This window comes from Bradysia coprophila, unplaced genomic scaffold, assembly GCF_014529535.1.
Source record: "Bradysia coprophila strain Holo2 unplaced genomic scaffold, BU_Bcop_v1 contig_193, whole genome shotgun sequence".
Lineage (NCBI taxonomy): Eukaryota > Metazoa > Arthropoda > Insecta > Diptera > Sciaridae > Bradysia > Bradysia coprophila.
In genome coordinates, this window is record NW_023503456.1 from 272,674 (window position 1) to 300,651 (window position 27,978).

General features: G+C 37.3%; 1 protein-coding gene across 2 annotated transcripts in view; it reads right to left on the bottom strand.

Moving 5' to 3' along the window:
- Window positions 1–9,835: 9,835 nt before the first annotated feature.
- LOC119075262 overlaps window positions 9,836–27,978 on the bottom strand; it is a 109,836-nt gene continuing 91,693 nt past the window's right edge. For both annotated transcript variants that reach the window (XM_037181659.1, XM_037181660.1), the window contains 3 exons: window positions 17,812–18,052; window positions 14,107–14,979; window positions 9,836–13,772 (listed from right to left, as the gene is read on the bottom strand). In XM_037181659.1, coding sequence (XP_037037554.1) covers window positions 13,231–13,772; window positions 14,107–14,979; window positions 17,812–18,034 — 1,638 coding nt within the window. In that variant the 5' untranslated portion in view covers window positions 18,035–18,052 and the 3' untranslated portion in view covers window positions 9,836–13,230. The remainder of the gene's footprint in view (window positions 13,773–14,106; window positions 14,980–17,811; window positions 18,053–27,978) is intronic.

Here is a 27,978-nt window from a genome sequence, read left to right on the forward strand (position 1 = left end):
GCCAGAAGAATATTCTATCATTCTAATATTTAGGAACCAACCTTGGAGCACCTCACTCAAGTCGAAAATAACCCACATCATCTTTTATCCCAAAATTTTGGAACCAGCCTCGGAACACCTCACTTATATCGACTATAGCCCAAATCCATCAAAGAACTTTTTCCAACATTTATCAATCATAATCCATAGTCCCAACAAAAATCTCTTCGAGAAAAGTGTGACGCAGTCTTTGAAGTACAATTTCTAAAATGAATGATATCGCTAGATTTGACGCTTTCAGCTTCTTCTTCTTCTTCTTTTTCAGCCTGTTTCGATCCACTGCTGGATGTAGGCCTCTCCAACTTCTTTCCATTTCGTACGATCCATTGCCATTTGCTGCCAGTTTGTACCTGCAATATTCTTAATTCCGTTTGTCCATCTCTCTGGTGGTCTACCTATAGCTCGTCTTTTATATGGTCGCCAGTTCATGATCTTTTTGGTCCAACGTTCGTCTGTCCTTCTTGCAATATGTCCCGCCCAGCTCCATTTCAGAGATGCTATTCTTTCCATTACATCAACGACCCTGGTTTGTTGTCGAATCCATTGATTCGTCATTCTGTCTCTGAGTGTTATTCCAAGCATACTCCGTTCCATGGCTCTTTGTGTCACTCTCAATTTATCTTCGGATGCTTTTGTTAAAGTTAACGTTTCCGCTCCATAAGTGAGCACTGGAAGGACACAAGTGTCGAAAACTTTGCGTTTCAGACTATTATTCATTTTGCTTTTGAAAATTAGTCTGAGTTTTCCGAACGCTGCCCATGCAAGACCAATCCTACGTCTTATTTCTGCAGTTTGGTTGTCCAGACCTAACTTCAGTTTATGTCCTAGATATACATAGCTGTCGACTCGTTCAATGACAGTGTCACCAATTTTGATTTCTCTATCGTCCCCGATGTTGGTCATGACTTTTGTTTTCGATAAGTTCATCTTGAGGCCAACTTTGCTCGCCTCTTCACTTAACTGTTGTAGCATAAGCTGAGCCTGACCTAGATTCGCTGCTATCGGTACAATGTCATCAGCGAAGCGGAGATTGCTCAGGTACTCTCCATTTATCTTTATTCCCATTTTACTCCAGTTTAACTTCCTAAAAACACTCTGCAGAATCGCCGTGAATAATTTCGGTGAAATGGTGTCACCCTGCCTTACACCTCGGCCAATTCTGAATTTCTCCGTGCTCTTATGAAGTTTTATACATGAAGTAGCATTTTTGTACACATATCGAATTGTGTTGGAGTACCTTGAGTCTACTCTACATTCGCCTAATGCGTCCAATATCGACCATGTTTCCACTGAATCGAAAGCTTTTTCGAAGTCTATGAATAGCAAGACTATGTCGATGTTGTATTCACGACACTTCTCAATAAGCGTTCTCATCACCTGCAAATGGCGAGGCAAATGGTCGTTTGTGCTGAAACCAGATCTGAAAGCAGCTTGTTCAACAGGTTGGTTGAAGTCGAACTTGTTAGTCTTCCTCTTCGTAATGATTTTCATAAACAACTTGTAGAGTGTTGACAATAGGCTTATGGGGCGGTAATTTTCCAGCTTTGTTATGTCTCCTTTTTTATGCAGCAATGTAATTACCGCATTTTTACAGGCTTCTGGTACTTCTTCCCATTGGAGACATTGATTAAACAAAGCCGTGATTGCCTTTAATAAGGAGTCTCCACCCAGTTTAATGGCTTCCACTGGAACACCATCTTCTCCTGGAGACTTTTTGTTTTTCATCTCGGCTACTGCGGCCTTGACTTCATCAACAGTTATGTCGGGCATATCCTCCGATCCCACGTTTCTTATTATTGGTCTATCTTCGGTTTCTTCCGTTGGGCTCTGTCTTGCTGAAGAAAACAAATTCTCATAAAATTCTGTTGCAATGTTTAATATCGCATTTCGATCCGTTTGGATCGTTCCTGTTTTGTCTCGTAATTTGAAGATTTCTTTTTTGGCGTTTGTCATTTTTCTCCGTAGGACTTTCATATTGCAGTTAGCTTAAATTATGTTTTGAGCCAATTGGACATTATATTTTCTTTCATCTGATCTCCTTGCTTTGTTGATACTTTTAGACAGGTTCCGGTATTCCACCGAATCTCGTCCTCCGTTTTTTACCAACTCTGCTCTGCTTGCGATCAGGTCTAATGTTTCTCTGCTGAGTTTTGATTCTTTCCCTTGGACGGATTTGCATTTGGATTGCATGAAACCCATTATTGTATCGACGATTTTGGTATTCAATTCGTCCAATGTTTCACATTGATTGTTGACGTTATCTAATTCGGCAGTCATTTTCGTAGCAAATTCTTCATTTTGTGTGTAAAGCCGTTGTACGTCAATCCTTTCACTTTTTTGAACTAGTTGTGATCTTTGAAATCTGGTATTTAACGTGACTCTTGCACGAACCATTCGGTGATCACTACCTGTTGAAAAATTGTTTAGGACCGTAACGTTCTTAACGGTTGACTTACAGCCAGTTATGATGTAATCGATCTCATTTTTCGTTACACCATCTGCACTAGCCCAAGTCCATTTCCGTTGAGGCTTTCCTGCAAAAAATGAATTCATTGCGTACAAATTGTGTTGCTGTAAGAAGTTGAGTAAAGTATTTCCACGCTCATTTCTTTGGTCGTTGCTAAAACTACCAACAGAAACTTCGGAGTCTTCTTCTCGTTTTCCCAGCTTCGCATTGAAATCACCGATTAGATATTGGTAATGTGAAGGGTTTTCGTCCAGAGCTTTCTCGACATCTTCATAGAATCTTTCTACTTCTTCGTCATCATGGGTGGACGTGGGTGCGTAAACCTGAATTTTGACACTGTATCTGTTATTTATCTTCAGGCTTACGTATATCACTCGATCGGATATGCTTTTCGTGTGAATTATGCGATCCGACCACCGCTTGTTTATGAACAATCCGACACCGTGCATCAGCATCTGACTGTCACTTCCTCGGTAGAAGAATGTATGCCCTGATTGTAATTTCAAGCATTCCTCTCCAGGTTTTCTCACTTCGCTCACTCCCACAACATCCCATTTTATCTTTTCTAGCTCTTCTTCCATTTCTTGCATTTTTTGTCTTGACGACAATGTTCTGGCATTATATGTGGCAATGTATAATTCGTTATGGCTTCGTTTGAAGGTTTTTAGCATTAAAACACCACGCTTGCTACTGCGGGTTGGTGAGTATGAAAGCTTTACTTTGCTCGCCCCCGGTAATCCTCGAGCTCTGACCCGCACATTTCTGCACGTTCCGGGACCACCGTGCCTATCAGCTTCGTTACGCAAAAATTAAATTTTACACCCAATTTTAGTTCAAACAAGCTGGCTTAGTTTTTCTCATCATCTTCCAAATAATTTTTACCAAAAAAAAGATTTGACTGGAAACAACCAAAATTTTACCAAAAAAATCTGCGTCGTATGTGGCAGATAAATTTTCTTGCTGGTCTGTTCCTGAACATTTGCCACTTTGCGACGCAGATTTTTTTGGTAAAATTTTGGTTGTTTCCAGTCAAATCTTTTTTTTGGTAAAAATTATTTGGAAGATGATGAGAAAAACTAAGCCAGCTTGTTTGAACTAAAATTGGGTGTAAAATTTAATTTTTGCGTAACGAAGCTGAAAGCGTCAACTCTAGCGATAGAAATTGTACTTCAAAGACTGCGTCACACTTTTCTCGAAGAGATTTTTGTTGGGATATCAGTCGTTTTAGAAGTTTTAGAACAATGCTTTTTATAACAGAAATTCGAAAATTTGACGAAAATCGAAAATTTGACGAATTTCGAAAATTTTACAAAATTTAACGAAAATCGAAAATTTAACCAAAATCGAAAATTTGACGAAATTTAACGAAAATCGAAAATTTTACGAAAATCGAAAATTTGACGAAAATAGAAAATTTGACGAAATTCGAAATTCGACAAAAATCGAAAATTTGACGAAATTCGAAAATTTGACGAAATTCGAAAATTTGACGAAATTCGAAAATTTGACGAAGAAGGTAATTCTCTATCTGCCACCATTCAAGAAATATCTCCAAAGCCCCAATTGACCTACCCATTCCCAACTTTCGACATTTTTCACAAATGCCCTTCTGTTCTACTCGTAAAACTCTGAGACTTTGCCGAAGAAAGTAACTCTCTATCTTTCATAACCCAAAAAAATATTAGTCCTTTCATCCTACGCTCGAGTAGCTCAAAATTTGGTCACTCTAATCACTCTAGCTCAAACGAATCTGCCTCGATTTTTTAAATTATTTTTTTGTTCGAATCGTGTTACGAATACCTTTCATTTAATGGGCTGAGCTACAGCCGAAAACGCGTTCCCGACCTTCAAAAACCAAACTCCGAAGCCACTTCGAGGCCAATAAAACAAAATTCTGATTTTTCGTGAGGTAATGGCTTGTCACATTTTCATTTTGATGCCCATCCTGAGGTTCCTGCAAAATTTCATGGAGATTGGCTGACTAGTTTCCGAGATCGTCCGTCGATAGATAGATATATAGATAGATAGATATATATATGATAGATAGATAGATAGATAGATAGATAGATAGATAGACAGATAGATAGATAGACAGATAGATAGAAACATACAGAGTAAGTTGAAAGATTTTGATTGTTTGGGAAAAGTCAATTTGGTGTATTTTGTATGAAAAGTGACCAATTTCAAAACGATGTATCTCCGGCAATTTTAAACCTACATATACGAGTAATAGCTCGTTTTGCTCGTATTTGAAGCGAGAATATGATAGAATAGGTTTTGTGGTGATATAGAACAACGGGTAGAAACTGAAAGGTTCGGCTATTTATAGTTGCCGCGTCTCAAAAAAATTTCTTCGTTCTTTTTTTGGAAGTTAGACTGAGTCAAGTCCTCCGCTATCGCTCCGGACATGATTACTAACACACTATCACACACAAAACACACTGTTATATGGCATTTGTATGGAAACTTCCTGGAGCCCAAGGTCCAAAAAACGCTCGAGTACCCCCACTTTTTAAAATTTTATTTTGATCTAGGGCGCACTGTCTCAGGAAAAGACACATTTGCCGGAATTAAATTTTGTCATTTACAGGCCACGGCGCCTGTAATATGCCCCCATTACTCAGTGCGGCACTGCATCTACATATTCATTACAAACTCGATTTCATATGGAGGGATTCTTTTGAATTTCGACTAATCGAAATCGGTGCTATTTTTTAGTTAGGCCTTGGTGCCTAGGCCCCAAAACCAGTCTCAGGGATTTTTGATCTTCCATACCTGGTTGGTTGTAAGTGGCCGAAAGTCGAAAAACGGGGTTTCGTATTCCTGATTTCATTTCCGTAAGGTGGCGAGGACACGGTCACGGGCGTGTATGGGTTCGTTGGAAAGCTGATGTAAAATACTACCGGGCAAATATTAACTTCAAAAAATTTGATGATAAACGGCCGAAAATAAATAAACTTCCGGAAATTTTCTCAGAATCTAGAAAACCTCGGTGAACTTTGAGTGACTTTGATGAACTAATGCAATTATTTGATTTAATTATTACTTATTATGAATGTGGAGGACCTCAGCTTTACACCGATACCCATATTTAGTAGTTTGGTACGTGACTACGTAACAGATGAAAACTGTGTTTAACTCCGCCAAACTACTAAAAATCATTTAAAAACTAAATAACCAAAAAAATTGACAAATTATTTTTGACACTTTTAAAATACCCTTAACCATTTTGAAATACCCTGAACGGGTGAGCTGACGGAGTTGCCACTGATGATTTTGGAATCAGCAATCCATACAGATCATAAAATCAATTTTACCTCAATTTGCACAATGTTTTGCCTTAGCGGACGCACTAAGTTAAAATCTCCACAGAAAAAATATTTTTGTGAAAAACTGGATTTTCCAACCATTTTCCATTGTTGGGAACGGTTGAGACCTCTTGGTATATCGCTAAGTTTATCTTCAACATTTTGCCAGTGCAAATAAACTTTCGAAAGTGAATAATGAACTGTTCGAAAGCATTTCACCACGGAGAAAATAAGTGACCAGGCATGAGCGCCGACGGAGAAACCTCGGCGGCGGTTAGCCGAAAAAAATTCTCGTCACTTCGGTACACTCATTTAACTCATTAAGAAAATGGTTTTCGAGAAGAAATTGAAAGCTCACGAAAATCAAGTAAAAATTGAAAAGAAAAAAAATCGAGAAAATTCGCAAAGATCGATAAAGTTTTCTCAAATTTGTGAATTAACTGATTGTGCGCCTTCGGCTCGTTCCGCAAAGGTCATACTTGCCAAAACAACAAACTTAGAAGCGAGGACGTAATATACCATTCTGGAAAATTCATGAAAATTCAAGAAAATTTTCAAAATTTTCTTAATTTTGAAAAAAAAAAATTCAAAATGTACTTGAGCTGCTTAGGATCAACAGTTTTCAAAATTATTTCACCCATTCACCTTTCGAAATCTTTATTTCATTTTCCAGCCGTTTCAAGCCGGCTTGAGCCGTGTTTTTGGCACCGGCTCGGCTGCGGCGCGGCTTGCTCAAAAATGGCCGGCGGCGGCTTGATCGGCGGCTTATTTTCGGCGGCGCTCATGCCTGTAAGTGACTGCATCACAAAACTGAACGTTGAAGGCGAAATATCCTAAATTCTCCGAAATGCTCTTAGAAACAAGACTTTTGACCTCTAAAATATCAGGGCTAACATTACAGCCGATTAACGACTTTCAGAATAGTCATCATCGGAATGGGTATCAGCAATCAAGCCTAACTGCAACGGAGTGCCAGGAATTGGAAGCACTTCTCTCCTCAGTAGACAATGCAACAGATAGAGAGATAGAGATAGAAACCATAGCACATGTAACGGGAAGTTGCTCACACAACAACCTGCAATCGAGACACCACTGCGATCTTCTAAAAGGCTTGTTTTGAAGAACTGCACGCTCTGGACGCACAGACAGTCAATCACGATTTACTGATATTGTGGCGTTCCACCCCAAATTACCGAATACATAATCGAGCCCTCCGATATGAAAGAAACAACTCACAACAGGATGATGAAGTACAGAAGGAGAGAGAACACGATGGGCTTGAAATTTTTAGTCGAAAGTGGATGTAACCAAAATATTATTGCTGTTTTTAGTAGAGGGCCACACTCAGTTTGAATGAAAATTTATATCGAAAAGCAGCCCTTCCTTTCTTCATTTGTGACAAAAGCTTAAATTTACACCAACACAATACATTCGGCATCTCCACATTTATTCGTCGAATGGATTAGCTTTTAAATAACAGAATGTAAAATATCAGATAATAAGTTTTTTCATTGGTTGAAACATTGACAGCACACACACACAGCTTTTAGCCAGAGCAGTGACTTGAACCATGAAATTACAAATCGATGTCAGCAGTTAATAATTATGAGCTTTGTGTCGACTTAAACTGGGCGCTACTTGTGCACATCTCTAATCGTCATCCATCATATCAAACGTTGCATTCTATCAATAACGGATGACATAGCGTATAAATCAAAGTTTTATATGAGCAAGGAGGTTACGCCGATCACTGGGGGACGTTATCGCAAAAATATACTAAACTTTGTATTGGCACCAATACAATGAATAGTGGGCAAATAGAAGGAGAGAATGAGCACATAGAAGAATATAGTGCGCCAATGGTCACCAATGGTTATTCGACAAGATTTGCTCGGTAGCCGCCATGGCTTTTTTGCGATACGGTCCCTTGGTATAAGTGGCTTTGAATAAAGTACCAGTTTGAGAGTCTATTAAACTGTGCAAGCTCAAACGTACGCTCTATACGTTCTGGTCCATTTCGCTTAATATCATCATGAAGGTGAAGGTTGCTCAACGGATGACAAACATTACCGAATCCTAGCTTTGGGTGAATATAAGATTTTTAGCCCCATACGAAGTACTGGGGGCTTATAAGAACACCATGCCGTTTGTAACATGTGCAATTCGAAGCAGACGGTAAGGCATTTGCTATGATGACGAATCCACAATAAAAAAATGTCTGTCTGTCTGTGTACACGATAACTTGAGTAAAACTCAACCGATTTCAAAAATTCTTTTTTTCCCTGATAGGTAATGACAATTGCAAGATCCCATATGAAAATGGTCACATTTGGATCAATCACTCCGGAGCTGGGCCCAATAAGTGCTTTACGGTTTTTCGAAGATATCGCCGGACATTTAAACGCTACACTTGTAAGTGATACGTCAAATGTAAGGTATTTACAATACCGATCGACGATAAAAACGATTATGGAAATTGGATGACAGACTCGTGAGTTAGACCCCATGGTGTGAACTAGGTACAGGGCGGCAACCCGTTTTTGCTTGAACGTTGGCTAAATTTGAACGGATTTCAACTATTTATGCTTTATTAGATAGGTATTGAACGTACCAATCAGGAAAAAGTTTATGAAATTTGGTTGACCGGAGCGTGAGCTAGGTATCTTGGAGTGAACGTAGAACGTATTTTGACAATATCTCGAGTAAATTTTGACCGAATTTCATGATTTTTTTTTTTTGTTTGAAAGGTATTAACGAATGTAAATCGACAGAACTACTTCCGGTGTCCTAACAAAATGGCTACCGGCGGCCATATTGGATTTTAGTAAAAGTGATGTATTTTGGGGTAAAATGGTACTAAGAGAGTTTCTTTTAACAGAGAAGTAATTGGTTATGTGTGTGGGGTGTTTCAGGCATTAAATATATCACGCATATGGTCATGGTGATAGAAAAAGTTTCAAATTTGGGCTCTTAAAATTACTTCGAAAATTTGTGTTTTATTTGAGAGGTACTTCGTACGGGCTTTCGTAATTGCGCTATGCGCAATATTTAAGATGAATATGAATACTTTCATTAAGATTGCACGTGCCGCACTTGGGCTAGGTTGGAAGCATTATGGTAACGGGCACATACAGTTATGGCTGTATTAGGGCTACGGACGTATTAGGGCTTCGGAAAAATTAGGATCACGGATGAATTAGGGCTACGGACGCACGAGGGTCACGTACGTAATAGGTTTACGGGTCTTACCAGGCTCAGTCGCAGCAAACGCTCCGACTGTTCTGACGGCTTGCTTTTGGTGGATAGTTTGATTTTGATTTGGTTTGACGTAATAATGTTGTTGGAACGGCGTTGTTTAGTAACAGCATTCTGGCATGTGTTGCGATTTGCATTACCTTCACTTTGGTTTTGTTCTCGCGGTAGTGTGTGGGATGGACAGATAAGTTTCGAATACAAAAACAGTTTTCGGGATAATAATAATATATTTCATGACTGTTTATCATACAAGGCGCATGCCGCATAACACATATTGATACATTTTTGAAGAGCTTTTATTATAGCTCGTCATCTTAACCCAATTTCTTAGATTTCACTTAATTCTAATGCCATTTTGCTTTAATCAAAATCTTTTTAATTTTTTTTTAAATTTTAAACAAACATTTCTTAACGTTCAGTCTTAAATGACTTTTTATTATTTACCGGCTTTTCATTGATCCGTCAATCCATTAGATTACATTTTTAAGAAAAATTGAAGTTAAAAAAATATTCTGATCTTGACACCGAGTAAGTACGTCAAAAAAAATCCCGTTCTTATGTAACCAAGATGAAGGGAGGCGACTACTACCAAAGCTTGAACGTGGATTTTTTTAATAATTTTCATTTTTAATCACAAGAAAAAAAAATTGCTTCCGACACCTTCGGGATCAGAGGTGTCATAAAGCGTTCTTTCACATCCTTGACGCAGAAGGCCATCTTTTATTTTTTTATGTTTTAAGTCAGAGTACGCACTCCAATGATTTTCTTGATATTTTAACATCGATTTTAACGCATTTCGTTTAACGTTTTATTTCTAGTTTTAAATTCTAATTAAAGTCTAGTTATAGCTACACTTTACGACGCGAAAGAGACCTGATTCAATATTTATCTTTTGTTATACTGTCAAACTTGACAGAAGAACAAAAAAAACAATTTGGATTAGGACCCTTTCACATCGCTATAAGTCAGAGTAATTTCTTAAAAGCTAAATGCGTCACCTTTCATTATTTTACATTTAGAAATAATTGTGTAGAATAATCACAGGTTCCATGGATCCGAATTCGTGGTCATGTAACAAGAGGTTCTATGTAAAAACAGCGATATGAATGTGTTTTTCATAACAATATTTTTGTGCTACCACCAAATACCGTTAGCTATGTGTCACGAAATGCTTTAGCGGGAATTTCAAAATAACATTTTTGTTGGAATTTCTTTTCGAAAATTTTTGTTGAACTAACAAATTGAATTCGATTTTGTGTTTGTCATAAGGACACACTGCAGTGACAGTGGCTAGTACCTATACCCACCTGGCCAATGTTTGTCTGTTGGCGATTTAATTGATTTTGAATATTTATAAATGATTTATGTTGATGGAATAATTTTGCATAAACATCGAAATGGAGCGAGAGAAAATCATTTCGAATTTTTTTTACCATTTTTTTTTTTAATATGAAAATGCAGCCAAACGTAATGACTAACCGTAGAATTGGTGAACGTGGAAAAGCTCCCATACATAAATTAATAATTTTAATTAAAATATTTCATTAACTGGAAGCGATTATTGTTTGAAATTGGTTTATAATGTGCAGCATATTATAATCGATACGAAATTGTAATAATGTTAATTTGCACAATGGTTTTATGGTTCATTACATAGGCGCGTTTCGATGCTGTTTTACATTATGGTTATATTGTGTCGAAATAGTGTAGAGAAAGATTCCTGAAGATAACTCGCACTAAATATATCGTTCTTTCTATTCGTTACGAAATTCTCGAAAATCATTTATGAAGAAACAACACCCAAAGAATCCGTGTGTTTTAATGATATAGTTGTCATCAATTTTAGTAATTCGAAATCGATCTATTCCGATTCTGTTAATTTTCAAGCAAACTCTCCAAATCTCCACAGTTTTCGATTAATTTTTCCCATTAGGATTTTGTCGTGTAGCGTTCATATTCTGAAATTCCGCTTTACATTTTGTGTAACATACCTTAGCAGATTTCAATAATAACTGACTGACGTATACGCATATTTTTATGTGATGTGGGATCTAAATCATGATATGAATATATTAACCGCAACGCGTCTAACTTACATCTTATTTATATCTCTACGAGAACATGCTATTAGATTACTGCATCAGCGAAGTAATGACATATCTCGTGATAAGTAAAAGTATTCGACGGTTTCAGCCCGAGGTACTTTTACTTATCGTGATACGAGATATCTCATTACTTCACTGATGCAGGTCGTTTCCAAAGTTATCAGAGCGTCATCTATAGAGACATAACCAAAAAAATTTTGTTGACAAAATGTCTGTTGAGGTTATGGATCTGTGGATGCTCTGACTTGTTTTTGACTTATCTTTACAGTATACAGTCCGATGGAACCGACCTTTAGCATGCTATTTAACTTTACGAGCGAGGTAAACGGGTTTCACCCGTGAGGGAAAAGCCCTTATTACTTCACTAGTAAAGTAAAGAAAACAAAAGTTCTTGTGTATTACCAACCACCAAAAAAGAATAATTTAAATTACCAATTTGCTTGCAGACCGGTTGATTCGACTAAGCTGTCGAACGACAACATTACCAGCAAAAAAAAGTAATTTTCTGCTATTGCCTACCCCACTGAAAAGTTGACCATTACATGACAGTTTGTTCCCTGCGGAAATGATCCATTACAGAAAGACTGTTTTCGGTTCATTTTACGTGAATTCCTTTGTGATAGTCAACATGGGGCGACAATAAACCAGAATACATTGGATGCTGCTACGTAATTCATTAATTCGGAAAGATCCTTGAGGTACATGCAAAGTCACTCGTGTGAACCTAGTCTTCGGCTCGGATAGACAAACGCTATATTTCTCGAAATAACAGTTACCGAAGCTACTTACTCAACAAGCACACTTGGAAGTTGGCTTTAATCACAAAATTGTTACCTGTATGAAATGAATTACTTACGCAGCATCCAATGTAATCTACTATAACTCGCAAAGTGCTTGAGAAATGAGTGTTTACCCTTAGTAGCATATAGGTGTAAATGAAGCTTTTCTCTAGCATGCAGCGAGTAAATGAAAGAAATTTTTCCCCAACATTAAACCCAATCACAACAAATATGCAAAATCGAATGTGTTGCAAGATTTGTTGTGAAATTGTATCGTTAATTAATTAGCTCGTTAAATTTATAATTTTTGTTTTGTCGCTTTAAGACCAGTTTTGGTTGGATTTTTTAATTATTCGTGTTACATAGTGACCATATTATCGATAGAGACAACTCTATCGTCACAGTCTACTGCAATACATTTGTCGGCATTTAGTTTTTTCGTTGTGACATAACATGGCGACATTATGTCGCGAGGAATTTTTTTGCAGCTTCTTTGGAGAGTCAAACAAATTCTCTCAAAGCTCTCATTATTTGAGAAACTCGTAAAGCACAAAGCGACTTTAATTCCGTTTACTCACCGTTTTATGGTACAATGGAAAGAGAGACCAGTTTTCAGGGTATTTTTTTTGGAAAACGGTGAGTAAACGGAGTGCAGATGAGGCAAGAATCGGAGTCACGTCCCCTTCGTTCAGAAAAATTTCCATTTTTGCGTCCGTTCACATAACAGTTCTCTCTCACATTTTACAGCGGATTTTTTTTAATATTTCTATAGATCGATTAAAAGAGAGGATTCGCTCAGTTCCGCTGCAATAAAATATTTTGTCGCTGTACGGCACTGTTTAAATTTCCATTTAACGCAATGGAAACGAACATACTTTTTGACGTACATCGGCAGACACACACACATATTTACAAAAATAGCTCTCTTTTCATCGGTATATTGCTCAAATCAAACCAATCTCCAGAGAGCGCATTGATCGAATTAAGAACTCAGTTTTGTTATCAATGCTTACGAGTATGTTAAATGGTATAGGTCCATTGAACAGGCTCGCTTATCCAAAATGCTATCAAGATAATGGCGTGACGATAGAATAGTCCCCATTTCAGTCACCCGTAACACATCTCAAAGCTGATTTTAAAGCGAGAATCGAATGGTCTATCTTACAATAAAAATATCACTTGGAAAACTCCTAACTTTTGTCGCTTATTATGTCGTCGTCACCAAAAGTCGCTGTAACGTTTCAAATTTCTTCTCAAAATAAAAAGAATCTCCAAAATCACCGCTCTATGTGCGGAACCTTTGTGGAGCTACGCAAAAAACCCAGCTTCTCCAACGTTTTGACACTGCGACTGACCAGTTCATCCTTGAATCGCCATATGGATGTGTCCTCGATTGAATGCTCACGAAATTCGCCGCAACTCTTTTTCAGCGTCTTCACACAATCGGCACGATAGTGTTGCAGTTGCGCATCGTCCGTTGAAACGGGGAACGATTGACAGGCGCCGCCCAAACAAGACAACGGGAAATGATTGTGCAGAGTCAACACTTTCTCCGGGTTGTGGAAACATTTCACGTACTGATTTGGTTTGGTGTAGTTTTGCGCACGGTGGACATGCTGCAACATGTGCAAATACTTTGGGATGGATTCGTACCAGCCGTGTTCGTGCTGGTGTTCGTCGAGGAAATAAACGTTTCGCACATTGTAGCTGGGATAGGTGTCGTTTCGTAGTTTCTTTGCCTTGGGCAGCACTCGCTTCATTAAGTCGTGCCAGTTCAGGTCGTCTTTTGGCATTATGATTTCGTCGATGTCCAGCAGAGCTGTTAACAGACGTTTTGTGATCAGTATAAAGTCTTTCGTGTTGGAACAGAGAGACGCTAATATAATGATTGGGACGTCGAAACGACCCAGTCGCCATATTAGAATCTATCTGGATCTGATGGTAGTATAGATGATATCATATATATGACATCAGAGAGTTGATAATATGCCGATTGGGACGTCCCACTCGACATATAATCATCTCTCTCAATGCCATGGCAACCCAGAGAGATGTTGAGGTGATTAAGTCGCCTAGCTGTCATATATCATCTGTCTTTGACATCTTTAAAAAAGAGTCGCTGTGCAAGTAGTGCACGTACAATTGGTACTTACCAATAAAGTCGTAAAGATAGAGGTTCTTGTACAAGCAGTCGTTATACGGTATGATCTCATTTTGACGTTTGTGATTGGTCTTCTTCTGTAGGTACAGATGCTGAAATCCGGGCACATTTGGTTGTCCGCCCGACAATGTGAGCGGTGTCACTTGAACCATTCCCTCGCTTTCGTAATGTCGCAAAATTTTCGATATGTTCGGATGAACTTGCAGTTCGTAGAAATAAATCTTTTCCGCTCCAAGTATGCGCAACATTTCGATCCATTCGACCAACCGTACAGACAGATCATCGTACAGAAAATCCAATCCTTTCACGCAAACGGCAAATCCCTTTTTCTTGTCATCCGGCGGCCGATTGTATATGACACGCAAATTGTTGGTCGCAGTGTCACATTCCTTTTCCACAATGGACACAGACGCGGGTACGACCGAATGGAACGGTTTCGGTATTTGGCATGCGATCAAATATGGCTGATAGATACCCTGTTTGTAGTTGCCCCATTTGTTGTACCAAATGTATTTGTATTCGAATGTCTTGACAATATACGGCTCCTTCTGGCCGTCAAACCAAAACTGGCAATAGGTTTTCACCTTCGGTTCGATGCGATCGATCATGCCCAGAATACGCACCGACGGTCCGATCAACGACGATTTTCGTATGTCGTAGTAGGCGCCGAACAACTGAAACGTTCCGTTAGATGTTCGCAACGTTTGCCAGTAGATGTTGTTAAATTCCAATTCAAATATCGATGGGTATTTGGCGCACGTTGCAGACTTTTTCTGCGAAACGTTTTTGTATTTGCTCCAGTATGCAATGGGCAGCGATGGAATACGTGACGCTACGTCTTTCACCAAAGATTCATCGTCCATTCCTGGCAATATAAAGAAAAATGGAAGAACATTAGGAACACAATTTTTGATGCAATATCCGGTAACGGAAGGGTGGGGAACACGCTTTTTATATCTACACACCCAAAACCCTCTAATCAAACAGACTTCGTTTTGACGCTGTCAAAACACCACCTTTGTTTGCATAACCATACGCTGTTGGCCAATTTCTAATTTTACATGATTCAGTGGAAAGATGGTCGATATTGGACTAATTGTAATTAGACGAATGCAGAGTAGACTCAAGGTACTCCAACACAATTCGATACGTCCATAAAAACACTACGTCGTGCATAAAACTCCATAAAAGCACGGAAAAATTAAGAATTTGCAGAGGTGTACGACAGGGTGACACCATATCACCTAAGTTATTCACATCGATTCTGGAGACTATTTTTAAGAAAAGAGAGGTTAAGAGAGGTTAACTTACCTTCTGTGGATGAAATTTGACATTTCGAAATGACCTTGGAACAAACCAATGCTTGGAATTACGCTCAGAGATAGAGTGACAAATCAATGGATACGACAGCTTGATGTCATTGATCGTTGATGTCATGGAAAGAATAGCATCATTAAAGTGGAGCTGGGCATATTGCACGTTGGACCAAAATGATCATGAACTGGAGACCACCTAAAATACCTAGAGGTAGACCACCAGAGCGATGGAATAATGCTATAAAGAGAATTGCAGACCCAAATTGGCAATAAGTGGCAACGGATCGTTCGGAATGGAAAAGAACTAGGGAGGCCTACGTCCAGCAGTGGATAGAAACAGGCTTAAAAAGAAGAAGAAGAAAAGTACCATCTCTAGCAAACAGACTTCATTTTGACGCTGTCAAAATGCCACCTTTGGCAAGAATCTTGCCGCAAAACCTCTCACGAAATTCATAAAATCGATTTTCATAAGAGAGGACCACAGCTCACAGTACATTTACTGGTAGCTAGTAGAAATATAAATTTCCAAAGCCATGACGTGACGAGACAGTCAGATACCAATCATGTGGGATCGCGAATACTGTGTCTCTGCATTTCCCGTTCGCAGGCACGTAACAGGTGACCTTTAAACGGCGTTCCATCATATACAGCAAATCAATGGCACAACATATCAAGACCCTGAACATTGATTTATTCGAACATAAATGGTCAACCTAGGTGATTCACCTTATATTGCCTGTCTTGTGCAAGCAACACAATCTTAAATTTGTATTCGAAAAACATCAACAAAATGTAATACCTGTTTGTAATTGCAAATGATTGTGTTGTGAAGCTGAAAGCAAAAAAAAAATGTCCAAAGTACACACAGCAGAAAACAAGAAGTAAATTTATCGCGCCAATAAGCTGTCAATACTGCTCGAGTATAAATCGAAAAATTGTTAATGCAAAAAAGTCAACGCGGTCATATGTAAAATTCATCTTGAAATGAATAAGACAACGACGATCCTGTGTAGTGTACGATATTATGCGAAGAATGTTTTGAGGAACTGTAAATAAAATCGCATAACTTACTTCGTCGAGTGTATACAAGGTCAGTAAAACCGTTGTACGCTTTTCAAGCAGATAATTTTAATTAAATGAAATGGAATTCTAATCATAAATAACTTCACTGGGACAAAAGTGATGAACAAATTTTAAATGTTAATTCAGTGTTGTAGGAGAGAGATTTCGGCTCAGTTAAATTTTACTAGCCTTGAGTTCAATGTCATAGTGAGAGAAGATACAAATTCATACTGCGAAAATTGATCTAATGGATTTTCGCCTTCAGAACAATGAAAAGAGTGTAAAAACAGGGGAAAAAACCAGTTAATTTAACTGATCTCGATGGGTGATATGTCAAAATTTCCACTTTCTTTTAAATCCAATTCAAGCCAATTCAGAGTCGTCCGTTTAGTTCATCCGTGTACAGTGAACGACATCTCAAATGTCTCATTTTTTTCAGAGAATGTCATTGTGAATTTGCAATGACACAATAAAATTCTCAGAAAAATTTGACAGTGAGACATTTGAGATGTCGTTCACTGTACTTGACAGATGTGTTCAAACAATAGAATGTAGGCGGAGTTTACGTAAACGGATGTACATTTGTTGTAAGCGGATGAATTTTTCTTCTAAACGGATGAATTTTTTTTAGACTTTTAGACCTTAACACTGTATATAGTGTTAAAAGAGAATGTCAAAAAGAGTGTTCACCCATCGAGCTCAGTTAAATTAACTGGTTTGTTCCTAGTTACCTGGACTTTTACATACAATTTTTGACATATCACCCATCGAAACCAGTTAAGCAACTGGTCATTTTTCTCTCTTTTACGCTTTTTTAACACTGTAGGATGTTAAAAGAGCGGAAAAAGAGAGAAAATAGAAAATTATTTAGCTGGTCTCGATGGGTGATATCATATCACTGATGTGACAAAATCTGTCCAGTTAACTATGAACAAAACAGTTAATTTAACTGAGTTCGATAGGGGGATACTCTTTTTGACATTTCTGAATACATTAAATTTGATGTATTGTCGCCTTTCAGATCCCTTTAACGCCTTTTCTTCACTTCAAGCGCTTTTGTGCTACATTTCAAGCGTTTTTCCTTGCATTTCACCAGAGCACCTTTCAGCTGCCAGGCCGGCCCTGGGTGCATCGATTTTCTTTAAAGGCCACAACCCACTCTTTAGTGTAAAGGTAACTGCACAAATTAGTCCGTCGTGCCATCTGTTTAATTTCATAGCAGAACAAGCATCAACGTAAGAGCCTCCATTTTAAAAATTACACTCTCATCAGCCTCATAACGTTAGAGCCGACAAAGGATTTAACAAGCAACACTTTACCTTGTCGATTGTCAATTAAAACATCGTCGATACGATTGGTGGTGGTTGAGGTCGCTTCCAGGTATCGGTTTTCCTTCTGCAACAGAAGGCGTCCGCTCAGCGGTGCTGCCGGATGTTCCTGTAACAGCACATTCTGGCCGTGTATCCTGAACAGGCCAATCACAACGAAAGACCAAACGCCCAGTGCAAAGAAAAATTTCAAAATCGTTTTGGAGTTTGGCATTTTGTTTCCAGATGTATGCTGTAAATACAAAGAAAAACGGATATTCAATTTTGGTTGACTATTCATCGATCGGCAGGGGAAATCTTTTGACGTAACTACTGGTATTCTTATACTCAATCAATTATACTGAGCAGTTAAATCGGTTTTTTTTTGCTTATGCAAGTCCCGATTGTTACCCTCATATGACAACAATCTACTAATATTAGATAGATTTCGTCAAAATTGTATAAATTGTGCGTGGGGTATAGAGTGCTAAAAGAAGAAGAGTGTGCCCCTTCGAGATTAGTTAAATTAACCAGTTTGTTCCTAGTTAACTAGACCCATCGAGACCAGTTGGGTATCGGGTAATGTGCCAAACGAAGCAAAAAATTGACATTTTCAAAATAAATTTTTGACAATCTCGCACACACAAATCTAATGCTTGATTTCCACTTACGCCGTTTACGCTCCATTTGCTCTCCGGTTATGGTTTGACCAAAAGAAAAGAAGCGTGGTTTCGCTCAACGGAGGCAAAACGGCGTAGGCGTAAGTGGAAATCAAGCATAATGCTACAAATATTTGTTAACATTGTCATCAAAGTAATTTTCCCTTTTACAATTTGTTTGTAACGAGTTCACGTTTTACGTAGTTGAAAAATGCGTTGTTTTAGCACCGTGTGTCAAATTACCCCACGCTACCAGTTGCATAATTTTCTATTCTCTCTCTTTTTCCGCTCTTTTAACACGAATTAGGGTTTTTCCGTTTCAAAATTAGGGTTTTTCCGTTTCAACATATATAATTACACGAATTAGGGTTTTTCCGTTTCAAGTGAATATCGCAGGTATATGTGGGACATGGGGGACCAAGGAAAAACCAGTTTTAATGTAACTGAGCTCGATTGGTGATATACGTCAAAACACTATAGCTGTTTCGTTTATTAGTTGCAAAATGTTTCGATTATCGTCTTAACACAATTACGTACTTCAACTATAAGTGGAAGCCATGGGCTCCACCAATCGACGCATTATTGATTAGTGAACTGCTGGAATATCGTCAATAACGATATAGGTGAAATATTTTGGAAATAAACGATGTCGTTCAACAAAGCCAAACATTGGAAATCAGACAAATTTCACAATATACCACGATCATTAACAAGGTACTGTATGTACAGATCCTAAACTAAAACAATGCACCTCCGAATAGCAGCACCGTTTTTGTAAATGTATATTTCGATGAGACCGTGTATCAAGTCTAATATCAATATCAAAAGTAATAGAAATCGAAATTGTTTCTCAGCCGATACGTTTAATATTCACCTATCTCTATGGGTTATTCAATTTTATTTTATTTATTTTTTCAATGTGAAGAAGATTATAACCAACAACGATTTGATAGCAGACAAAAAAGTAAAATTCAAACAAAAGAACTGGTGAGTTGTTTTCCTTTCACATCGTATATATACGGCATCTATTTATATGGGCTACATTATGTCGCCGTCTGTAATATGGAATGAAAATATATTTTTGTAGAATTTGAAAGTGAATAAATTTTATTAAAAAATAAAAGTTATTACGGATTTGTATAGGCAGTCGAAAGAACAATGGTCACCGATTTTGACATAACTATATTTAACTTAATAGAGCCACACAGCTAAAGATAGGCAATAAATATGTCGTGTTGCAAATGTGTTTTGTCGCCGCATTAGCAGCTTATTAGGTGATTAGTGTAAATGAATGTATCCGATTTTGCGATTATTGTCGTTGGTAAAATGACTTCCAATTTTTAGTAATTGTACTAATTATCACGGTTGAATCTTGTGACATGAATCTTAAGTCGTAAAAAAAACATTTTCAAGGAAATGCACATTTTAATAGACATTAATGGCGTACCACCATCTAAACTGTGGGAACCGAAAAACTCCTTTTTCTTTTTCTAAACTTTTTTAGGCTTTCTAAATTAAATTTTTGAATGTCACAAACCAACGAGTTGATAACAGGCATCAGAACAACTTTTTTAACGGTCGCCTATTATTTTGATAGACGCAGGACGCAGTGGTATACTGCTTAGTGCGTTGCACAGACAGAATTACACAAAGTATATACAGCCAATCATAAGTTAACTTGACAGTTCTAATGGGATTTTATACACTCAACTGTCAAGTTACGAATATTTGAAGTCACGCTAATTCGAGTTAATTGAATTGGAGTGAATTTTGGTCTAACAACAACATTAAAATATCAGGGTACGATTCTCGTGAATTTACGAATTAGAAAAATTCTTAATTCAACAGAAACTTTACAGTCTGAATTCAAAGTCATCCGTTTTCGTGACGTTTCTATTGTTGAGATGACTTTTACATTATTTAAATTCCACCTGTCAACTAAAAATCACAGTTCATACGATCAACTGGCTTGTGATTGCGCGATAGCACAACAGGCCTACCAGAGGCTTAGAACCCTCTTCCCATCTGCCAACTGGTTTTTAACTGCGGTATTTGGTATAACAGAAATCTTCAAGCAATTATTGTGGTAATGCCAGATGTTTAGTATTTGATTGCCCATCGATCAAATGCGAAATTTGTATACTTTGGCTAACATTTTCAGATTAGTAGAATGCCCTCTTTATGAAACGTTGTTCAAGAAGATGAAGTAGATGTTCTGCTTCGTTCAGACGGAGAATATGTATATATTTGGCCTCTTCATGAGGCCAAGCAAAATGCATGAAAGGGTCTGAAACTGAAATACAGGTGATTACATTCTAAAAAATATTTGCCAGATGGCGTGGTTTACCTTCACCGTTTAGCTCTCCGTTTATGTGACAGTTCATCAAACAATAGAGAGAAAAAAAACGGAATTTACATTGTTTTAACCGAACTATCAAATAAACGTAAGGCTTTGTTTCCACTTACCAAAAAATATTCCGTTTGAGAGACAAAATTGAATTTCTTCAATTTTTGCTTTGTAACTCATGGCCATCTGATGGACACGGACTACTTTTTGTTGAGTGGAAAGCATTTTTAAACGGCTCACAACATACGTTTTTAGGTCGAAAAATTCTGCAAGCCTCTTCTGATCTTAGCTTATGTATGATTAATAGACTGGTAAGTATTTCGTACGATAACATGTGGTCCCCACACATATATACACATTTCGTACAATTTTACGTAGATTTTTTTTTACTGACACATTTTGATCATTCTAGAAGCCACATTCAAATTTTTGCGCTAATTTGCCCATCAATTTGGTAGGGAAAAACTCTGACTATCAAATATTACGTATTTGATGTCGGGACCACACGTTCGTAGTTTCCTGTCTGGGTATGATTAGTCTAAACTTCTGACTGTATCGTCACATGAATTTTCTTTGGGTGTATGCTAATAAATAATAATTCACTCTCGGAAAATTCATCCAACGATACAAACAGAGCCCTGTACACCTAAAAGGAGACATACGTAAAGAAGATGAGTATAATGCCATCGGGATCGATGCATTATTCGGTAATAAAATGCATATTGCGTAAGTCTATAAAAGTAAACTGCATCTCAAGCCGAATAAACGACAAGAAAATATTAGCTGTTGTCGTTGTTGCTGTACGTCTGTACCTATTCTTCTACGTATTTGAGTTAACGATCTTATTAAAAGGTGTGTTATTTATTACGCTCATAATTTTATTGTTGTTATTTTTCCTCCAACACTATTCATTGCTTTGGTGTAAGTGAATGTGTTGCATTTTATTATATCACACATTCCCGACAATTATTGGGAAAGGTTTTATATGGGATAGGTTTGATTGATATTTTTTGTTGTTGAATGTAATGTTATGCAATTTCGAACATGTTGCTGTACCTTCAGATCTGTAACATTTGTTTTCAACAGACTTGTTGCGGAGTTTGTAACTAATATAATGTTTTGCACGCTAATAAGTCTGTAGCGCTTGATGTAGCACTTTTAGTGAATACATTTCTGGAGATGGTAACATCATGGACGGAGCGGAAGCGGAGTCTGTGGCGCTAGTCGCTTCTGAAAGAAAAACGCAAACGAATAATGCCCGACACTATGCATTTCATCATATTCTCGCTTCAAATACAAACAAAACGAGCTATCACTACTCGATAGAATTGGTTCAAAATTAGATACATCGTTTCGAAAGTGAACACTTTTCGTACTAAATACACCAAATTGACTTTTTCAATCAGAGATCTTCAACTTACTCACTATGTTTCTGTCTATGCAAGTATCTATCTACCTAACTATCGACGGGCTGTCTCGGGAAGTACTTACCGGGTCTTCATGAAACGTTGCAGGAACCTCAGGGTAGTGGGTAGGCTTGAAAATGAAAATGTAATATGCCATTACCCTAAGATAAAACCAGAATTTCTTTTATTGGCCTTGAAGTGCCATTTTACAGGGTTTTTTGAGGGGTGGGAACGGTTTTTTTTTATTATATTTCTGGATGTGTATATGGATACTCTGACGTTGTATTATAGCTTAAATGAAAGGTCTCGACGAGACAAGGGAAAAAAACAACACAAATCGACCAAGTGGCAGGGGAAATAGAGACCTTGGAATGGGTGAAACTCGGGCTCTTCCCACGGAGAATGACTGGTGTGAATTTTTGGTGTATGCCATGTGAGGTATTTATCCGAAATTTTTGAAATTTAATTTTAACAAATTTTTGACAAATTTGTCAAATTTTCGTATTTTGTCAAATTTTTGATTTTTTTCAGATTTTGTCCAATTTTCAAATTTCGTAAAAATTTTGAATTTTCGTCAAATTTTCGACCGAAAACTCCAAAACGAGTGTTGTTGACTTCATGTAGAAAATCATGTTAAAAAATTAGCGACACACAATTGGCAGATGATTTTTTTAAACATAATTTTCTACATGAAGTCTATACTATTTGCATAAGTTACACAAGGCCAGCACCACACTTTTCTCTTGAGAGTTTTTTGTTGGGATCTTCGTAACGAAGCTGTTCTAAATTTCAAGTTTCCTGTTTCACAAACTGGTCCATTCACACACACAGACACACGCTAATTGATTTCTGTCACATATTTTCTAACTTATCAGGTCCAGTTCAGTGCTTGTAGTGCGTTGAACGCAATCAATATACAACGTTGATTGTGCGAGATTCATCTACTGCACATCACTAAACCAATTTTTTGTGTGTCATCAAAAAACAAGTCTTGCGTCTGTGAAAACTCTTATTTCCACTCAACGAAAGACAATCAAATAATTAATTTCCGAATTTCATGCCGTGCATACACATTGTTTAGCTGCCTGTTCAACATAAAAGTGTGCCAAAAGCCGCAGTTAAAACATTAATTTAATTTTAATAAACTGTCTGTCGATCGTCTCGTTTTACTTGAAACTAGATTAATTATGTAAGTTTGAGGTATATCTCTCTACGCTCTCTACTATATGTTGTGTACAGACAGAAATAAAAAATTCTTCAGAACACTGTCGACTCGATTCGAGAATTGACATTGTTGAGGTCGAAATTCGTGATTTAATTCAAAGCTTGTGGCATGAATGTTAATGTTCATTGTAAATGGAATATTTTGGATTGTATTGTGTGCATAATAATGGCTGCATGGAGGAGACTGTCTTTACACTCGATTTTACAAAGTGTGTAATGCTCGAGGTAATGTTTAGAGATAGAAAAAAATCGTTGCTTGGTATATGACACACAGTCTGTTGAAAATTTATGATCTGCTCAAGGTCTATCAATGTGGGACTTTAGTACATTTATTGTAAATTTTTGATTTACGAAATTTTAATTGCTCCGCTCATTTGTGTGCAATGCTGCCCAATTAATCCTTCCGTAATGTCGCTATGATTCATTGACAGACAAAAGATATTTAATTGGTGTTCATTGTCGATCAATTCATTCGGTGTGTGAGATTGGGGATGTTACGTAAATACGGTACAGTGTTAAAAGAGAGTACAAATATTGACATATCACCCATCGAGATAAGTCAAATTAACTGGTTTTTCCCCTGTTACGCTCTTTTATCGGTCGAATTGCTCATAACAATATAATTAGTCAACGGTCGTCGTGCAAAAATCATCGAAATTCCTTTTCCCATACAGTGTTAAAAGAGAGTTGAAATTTTGACATATCACCCATCGAGATCAGTTAAATTAACTTGTTTTTCCCCTGTTTTTACGTTCTTTTAGCACTGCATAAAGTTAAAAGAGAGTAGAAATTTTGACGTATCGACCTATCGAGCTCAGTTAAATTAACTAGTTTGTTCCTAGTTAACTGGACTTTTGCATGTAATCGGGACCAGTTGAATAAGTGGTCTTTTTCGCTCTTTTTACTCTATTTTAACACTCTAAAGAGCGTTATGCTTTAAGTATAGTTTCCACTTAAAAAGAGCACTCCGTTTAGCCTTCGTTTACATGACAGTTGTAAAATATAACAAAGGAACTGTCACGTAAACGGAGTAAAAAAATTGAAATAAATTCAATTTCCACTCCGTTTGCGTGACAGTTCTTTTGTTCTATTTTACATCTGTCATGTAAACGGAGACTAAACGGAGTGCTCTTTTTAAGTGGAAACTATACTTTATTTCTATTTACGTCGTTTACGCTCCGTTTGCTCTTCGTTTACTCCTTGAACAAAAGAAAAAAGACGTGGTTCCGCTCAACGGAGGCGAAACGGCGTAAGTGGAAATCAATCATTAAAAGAGCTCATATTTCCATATTTTTGTTGACGTATCGTGATCTTTGCTAAAGGCTATTGACAGCTTCACATCAAATGCCAATAGTGTTGCCAGTCAGCTTAAACCTAAAGTGCCATTTAAATATGATCCTTTTTTCTTGTCGCTCTACAGATTGTTTTTGGAGAGTGAAGATCGGTTGAATTTAACTGGTCTCGAGGGCAATGCCAAATATTTAGGAATGAAAATAACTCGAAATTCAAAGTTCGAATTTTCGATGTAATGAATTTGGTCAACGCAATGTAAACCAAGCACTAGAGCAAAATACCATACAAAATAAGGGGCCAATTGACCGTTAAAAAATCTGGTCTGGTGTTTGGTTTACAGTTCATTGGTTGTGTACATAGAGTTCTACTCGAAAGGTGACATGGTGACACTGATAATGCTAATCGGCACCAAAAAATACATGGACTGGACACTTAGATATGATTAGAAATGGCAGTGCCACCATGCCATGTCTCGAGGGTGACTCTATGGTTTTGAGTATCTTCTGTCAGTTAAGGCCAGTTAAGTCGTAAAGCCTAGGACAGAATAGAAAAGGAAAGCACTTACTCAGTTAACGATTCTGATTGGTTGAAAACATAAACGGAAAGCAAAACGAATGGAGTGCGATTGTTGCTCAACAGCCAGCGTTAAAAATGTGTTAAGCTAAGCGACGGTAAAACATCTTACTTCTATCAGCAAAACGAACATTCCCACTTACACTGATTATTACCAATCACGAAGGTAATAAAACCGCCATGATTATATACAGCAAAAATTACTTACGATCCTATTTAATCATAATGTCTTAGCAAAAAAAAAACAAAACAAAAACAAATTCAATGTATGAACGAGAACATTTTTCGTTTTAATAATTAATCTGATGCTGTAGCTGTAACGGCATATTTAGATTTAAAAAAAGAAGAAATCAAAATACTGTGATGTTTGTCGCTCTATGATGGTATACATGAGCGTATATGCAAATAACCATTTCTTGACTCATAAGGGGGCTATTCATAAATAACGACTTCCTCACTTTTGAGACGCAAAAACGTAAAAACAGGTGAAAAAACCAGTTAATTCAACTGATCTCGATGGGTGATATGTCAAAATTTCGACTCTCTTTAACACTAAAAGGAGTAGAGCTTAGCTGATGTGTGTTAAGTATGTGAAAAGAGAGAAAAACAGGGAAAAAACCAGTTAATTTAACTGATCCCGATTGGTGATATGTCTTATTTCTACACTCTTTTAAGACTGTATACACTATACAGTTAAAAGAGGAAAAATGACTAGTTACTAAATTGGTCTTGATGGGTGATACGTCAAAATTTGAATGTGAAAGTCCAGTTAACTAGGAACAAACCAGTTAATTTAACTGAGCTCAATGGGTGAACACTCTTTTTTGGAAATTCTTTTTTAACACTCTGTACTGTACAAGATATAATAGTCGAGGCTATACAGTGTTAAAAGAGCGTAAAAACAGTGGAAAAAACCAGTTAATTCAACTGATCTCGATGGGTTATATGTCAAAATTTCGACTCTCTTTTAACACTGTATACAATAAGCTCTTATCACCACACCCTTCCTACTAATTTCAATAAATTCAACTAAATATGATGTCTGGGTTAATAGATCCGTTGCTCCCATTCCAGTGTTGGATGTAATTTTTACATGATCCCTAAGACAACGAGAAAAAAGAAAGAATCGAAAGCAAAAAAAAATTGTTAATTAGTCTCGTGCATGGCAATATTATGCATGAACATAACATTTTAATTTAGCACTTTACACAAAAAGTCCATCGAACCCGAAACGTTTGGCATGCTAAATTGCTGTGTGTAGCAGCATTATAAATATGTTCTTGGCTCTTTTTTCTTCTTCATCTTCTTTGCATTACTGAAAGAATAGTTTAGATGTCTGGTTGACAGTCATCTCAGAGTTATTACAAGTTAACTTGTTTGGAACAATTTATTTTTAGCAATTCATCTGAAATTCACTATTGTGGAGATATCTTAGCGAAGTGCTGCGACTAGTTCCGTAAGACCCAGCAAGCATTGTGTCGTAAAATCTCATACGAAGTACAGGACGGGCAAAACCAAATCATATTCTGGACATCCTTTAAGTCTGTGTAAACTTCGGTGAGATCACACACACCCTTTACATACAAAGAATTTGTATGGCGTGGAGAATTGTTACTGGCCATTAAGAGAGCAACGTATGGTCAACGTGTGTAGTGTCAAAATGGACAGAATTAATTTGTTCTAATGTCAATTTTGACACTATACGCCACCCACACGTGGCTCTCTAAATGGCCAGTTAGAATCCACACATTTAGTGAGCGAGGCTTTATTCCGTTTGGTTCTTTCAGTAAGTTTTATCGATTCACAATTTGGATGTGAACTTCCATACAAAAATGGGAGACGCATTTAGTGATTTGTTTGCGGAAAGCTGTTTGGTATACGCCGTACTTAATAATCAATCTATTGTTCCGTTGTCCTAGTATCGAAATCGAGTGTTTTGCTCATAATATTTCGAATGTCAACTCAATAACAATAGACGCGGCTCATTGTCAACAAGCAATATTTACGCAAGCTAATATTGAGGGGCGTTATTGTTATTGAGTTGGCTGCGTCTTTTCAAAACTCTGTGGAACAACACTTATTGGCACGTGTTGTTTTAATACAACAATTTCAAAAAAAATTTGTACTGAAATGCAACAAAAATGCAACAATGCAACACTTTTGGTCTACCGTTAGTAATCATAGAGTTAAGCTGCACTGAGGGCGTTACTTTTCTTTGAAAAAATGAATGTGAGCAAAGATCACGAGTTATCATGTCTCTAATTTTTCCATATATTTCTGAACGTATCTTGGCTAAATGGTATTGACAGCTTGCACCTCAAGTGCCAATAGCTTGCCTATTAGTCATGTTGAATTCGCTGTCTTAAAAAATTCTCTGTGATTGCTCATTCAACCAACGACGGTGTAAATCATTATTCAAACATCAACACCACTCCACTTCCAGACAACAATAGTAATTCTCTACATCCCATTTTGTAATTCAATTTGTTTTTGTTGAAGTACAAACTAATTATAAAAACTCAGTCTTAATGGATTGAAAACCAGAAAGAAAATATTGTTTATGCCAAGTTTGCAGGTTCGACATTTGAAATGCAAATCGTTGTTTTGTTGTTTTTTTTTGTTTTTTTTGGACTCTTCCACAACCAAAATGAAAGAGAACCGAAAACAAATCACGTTT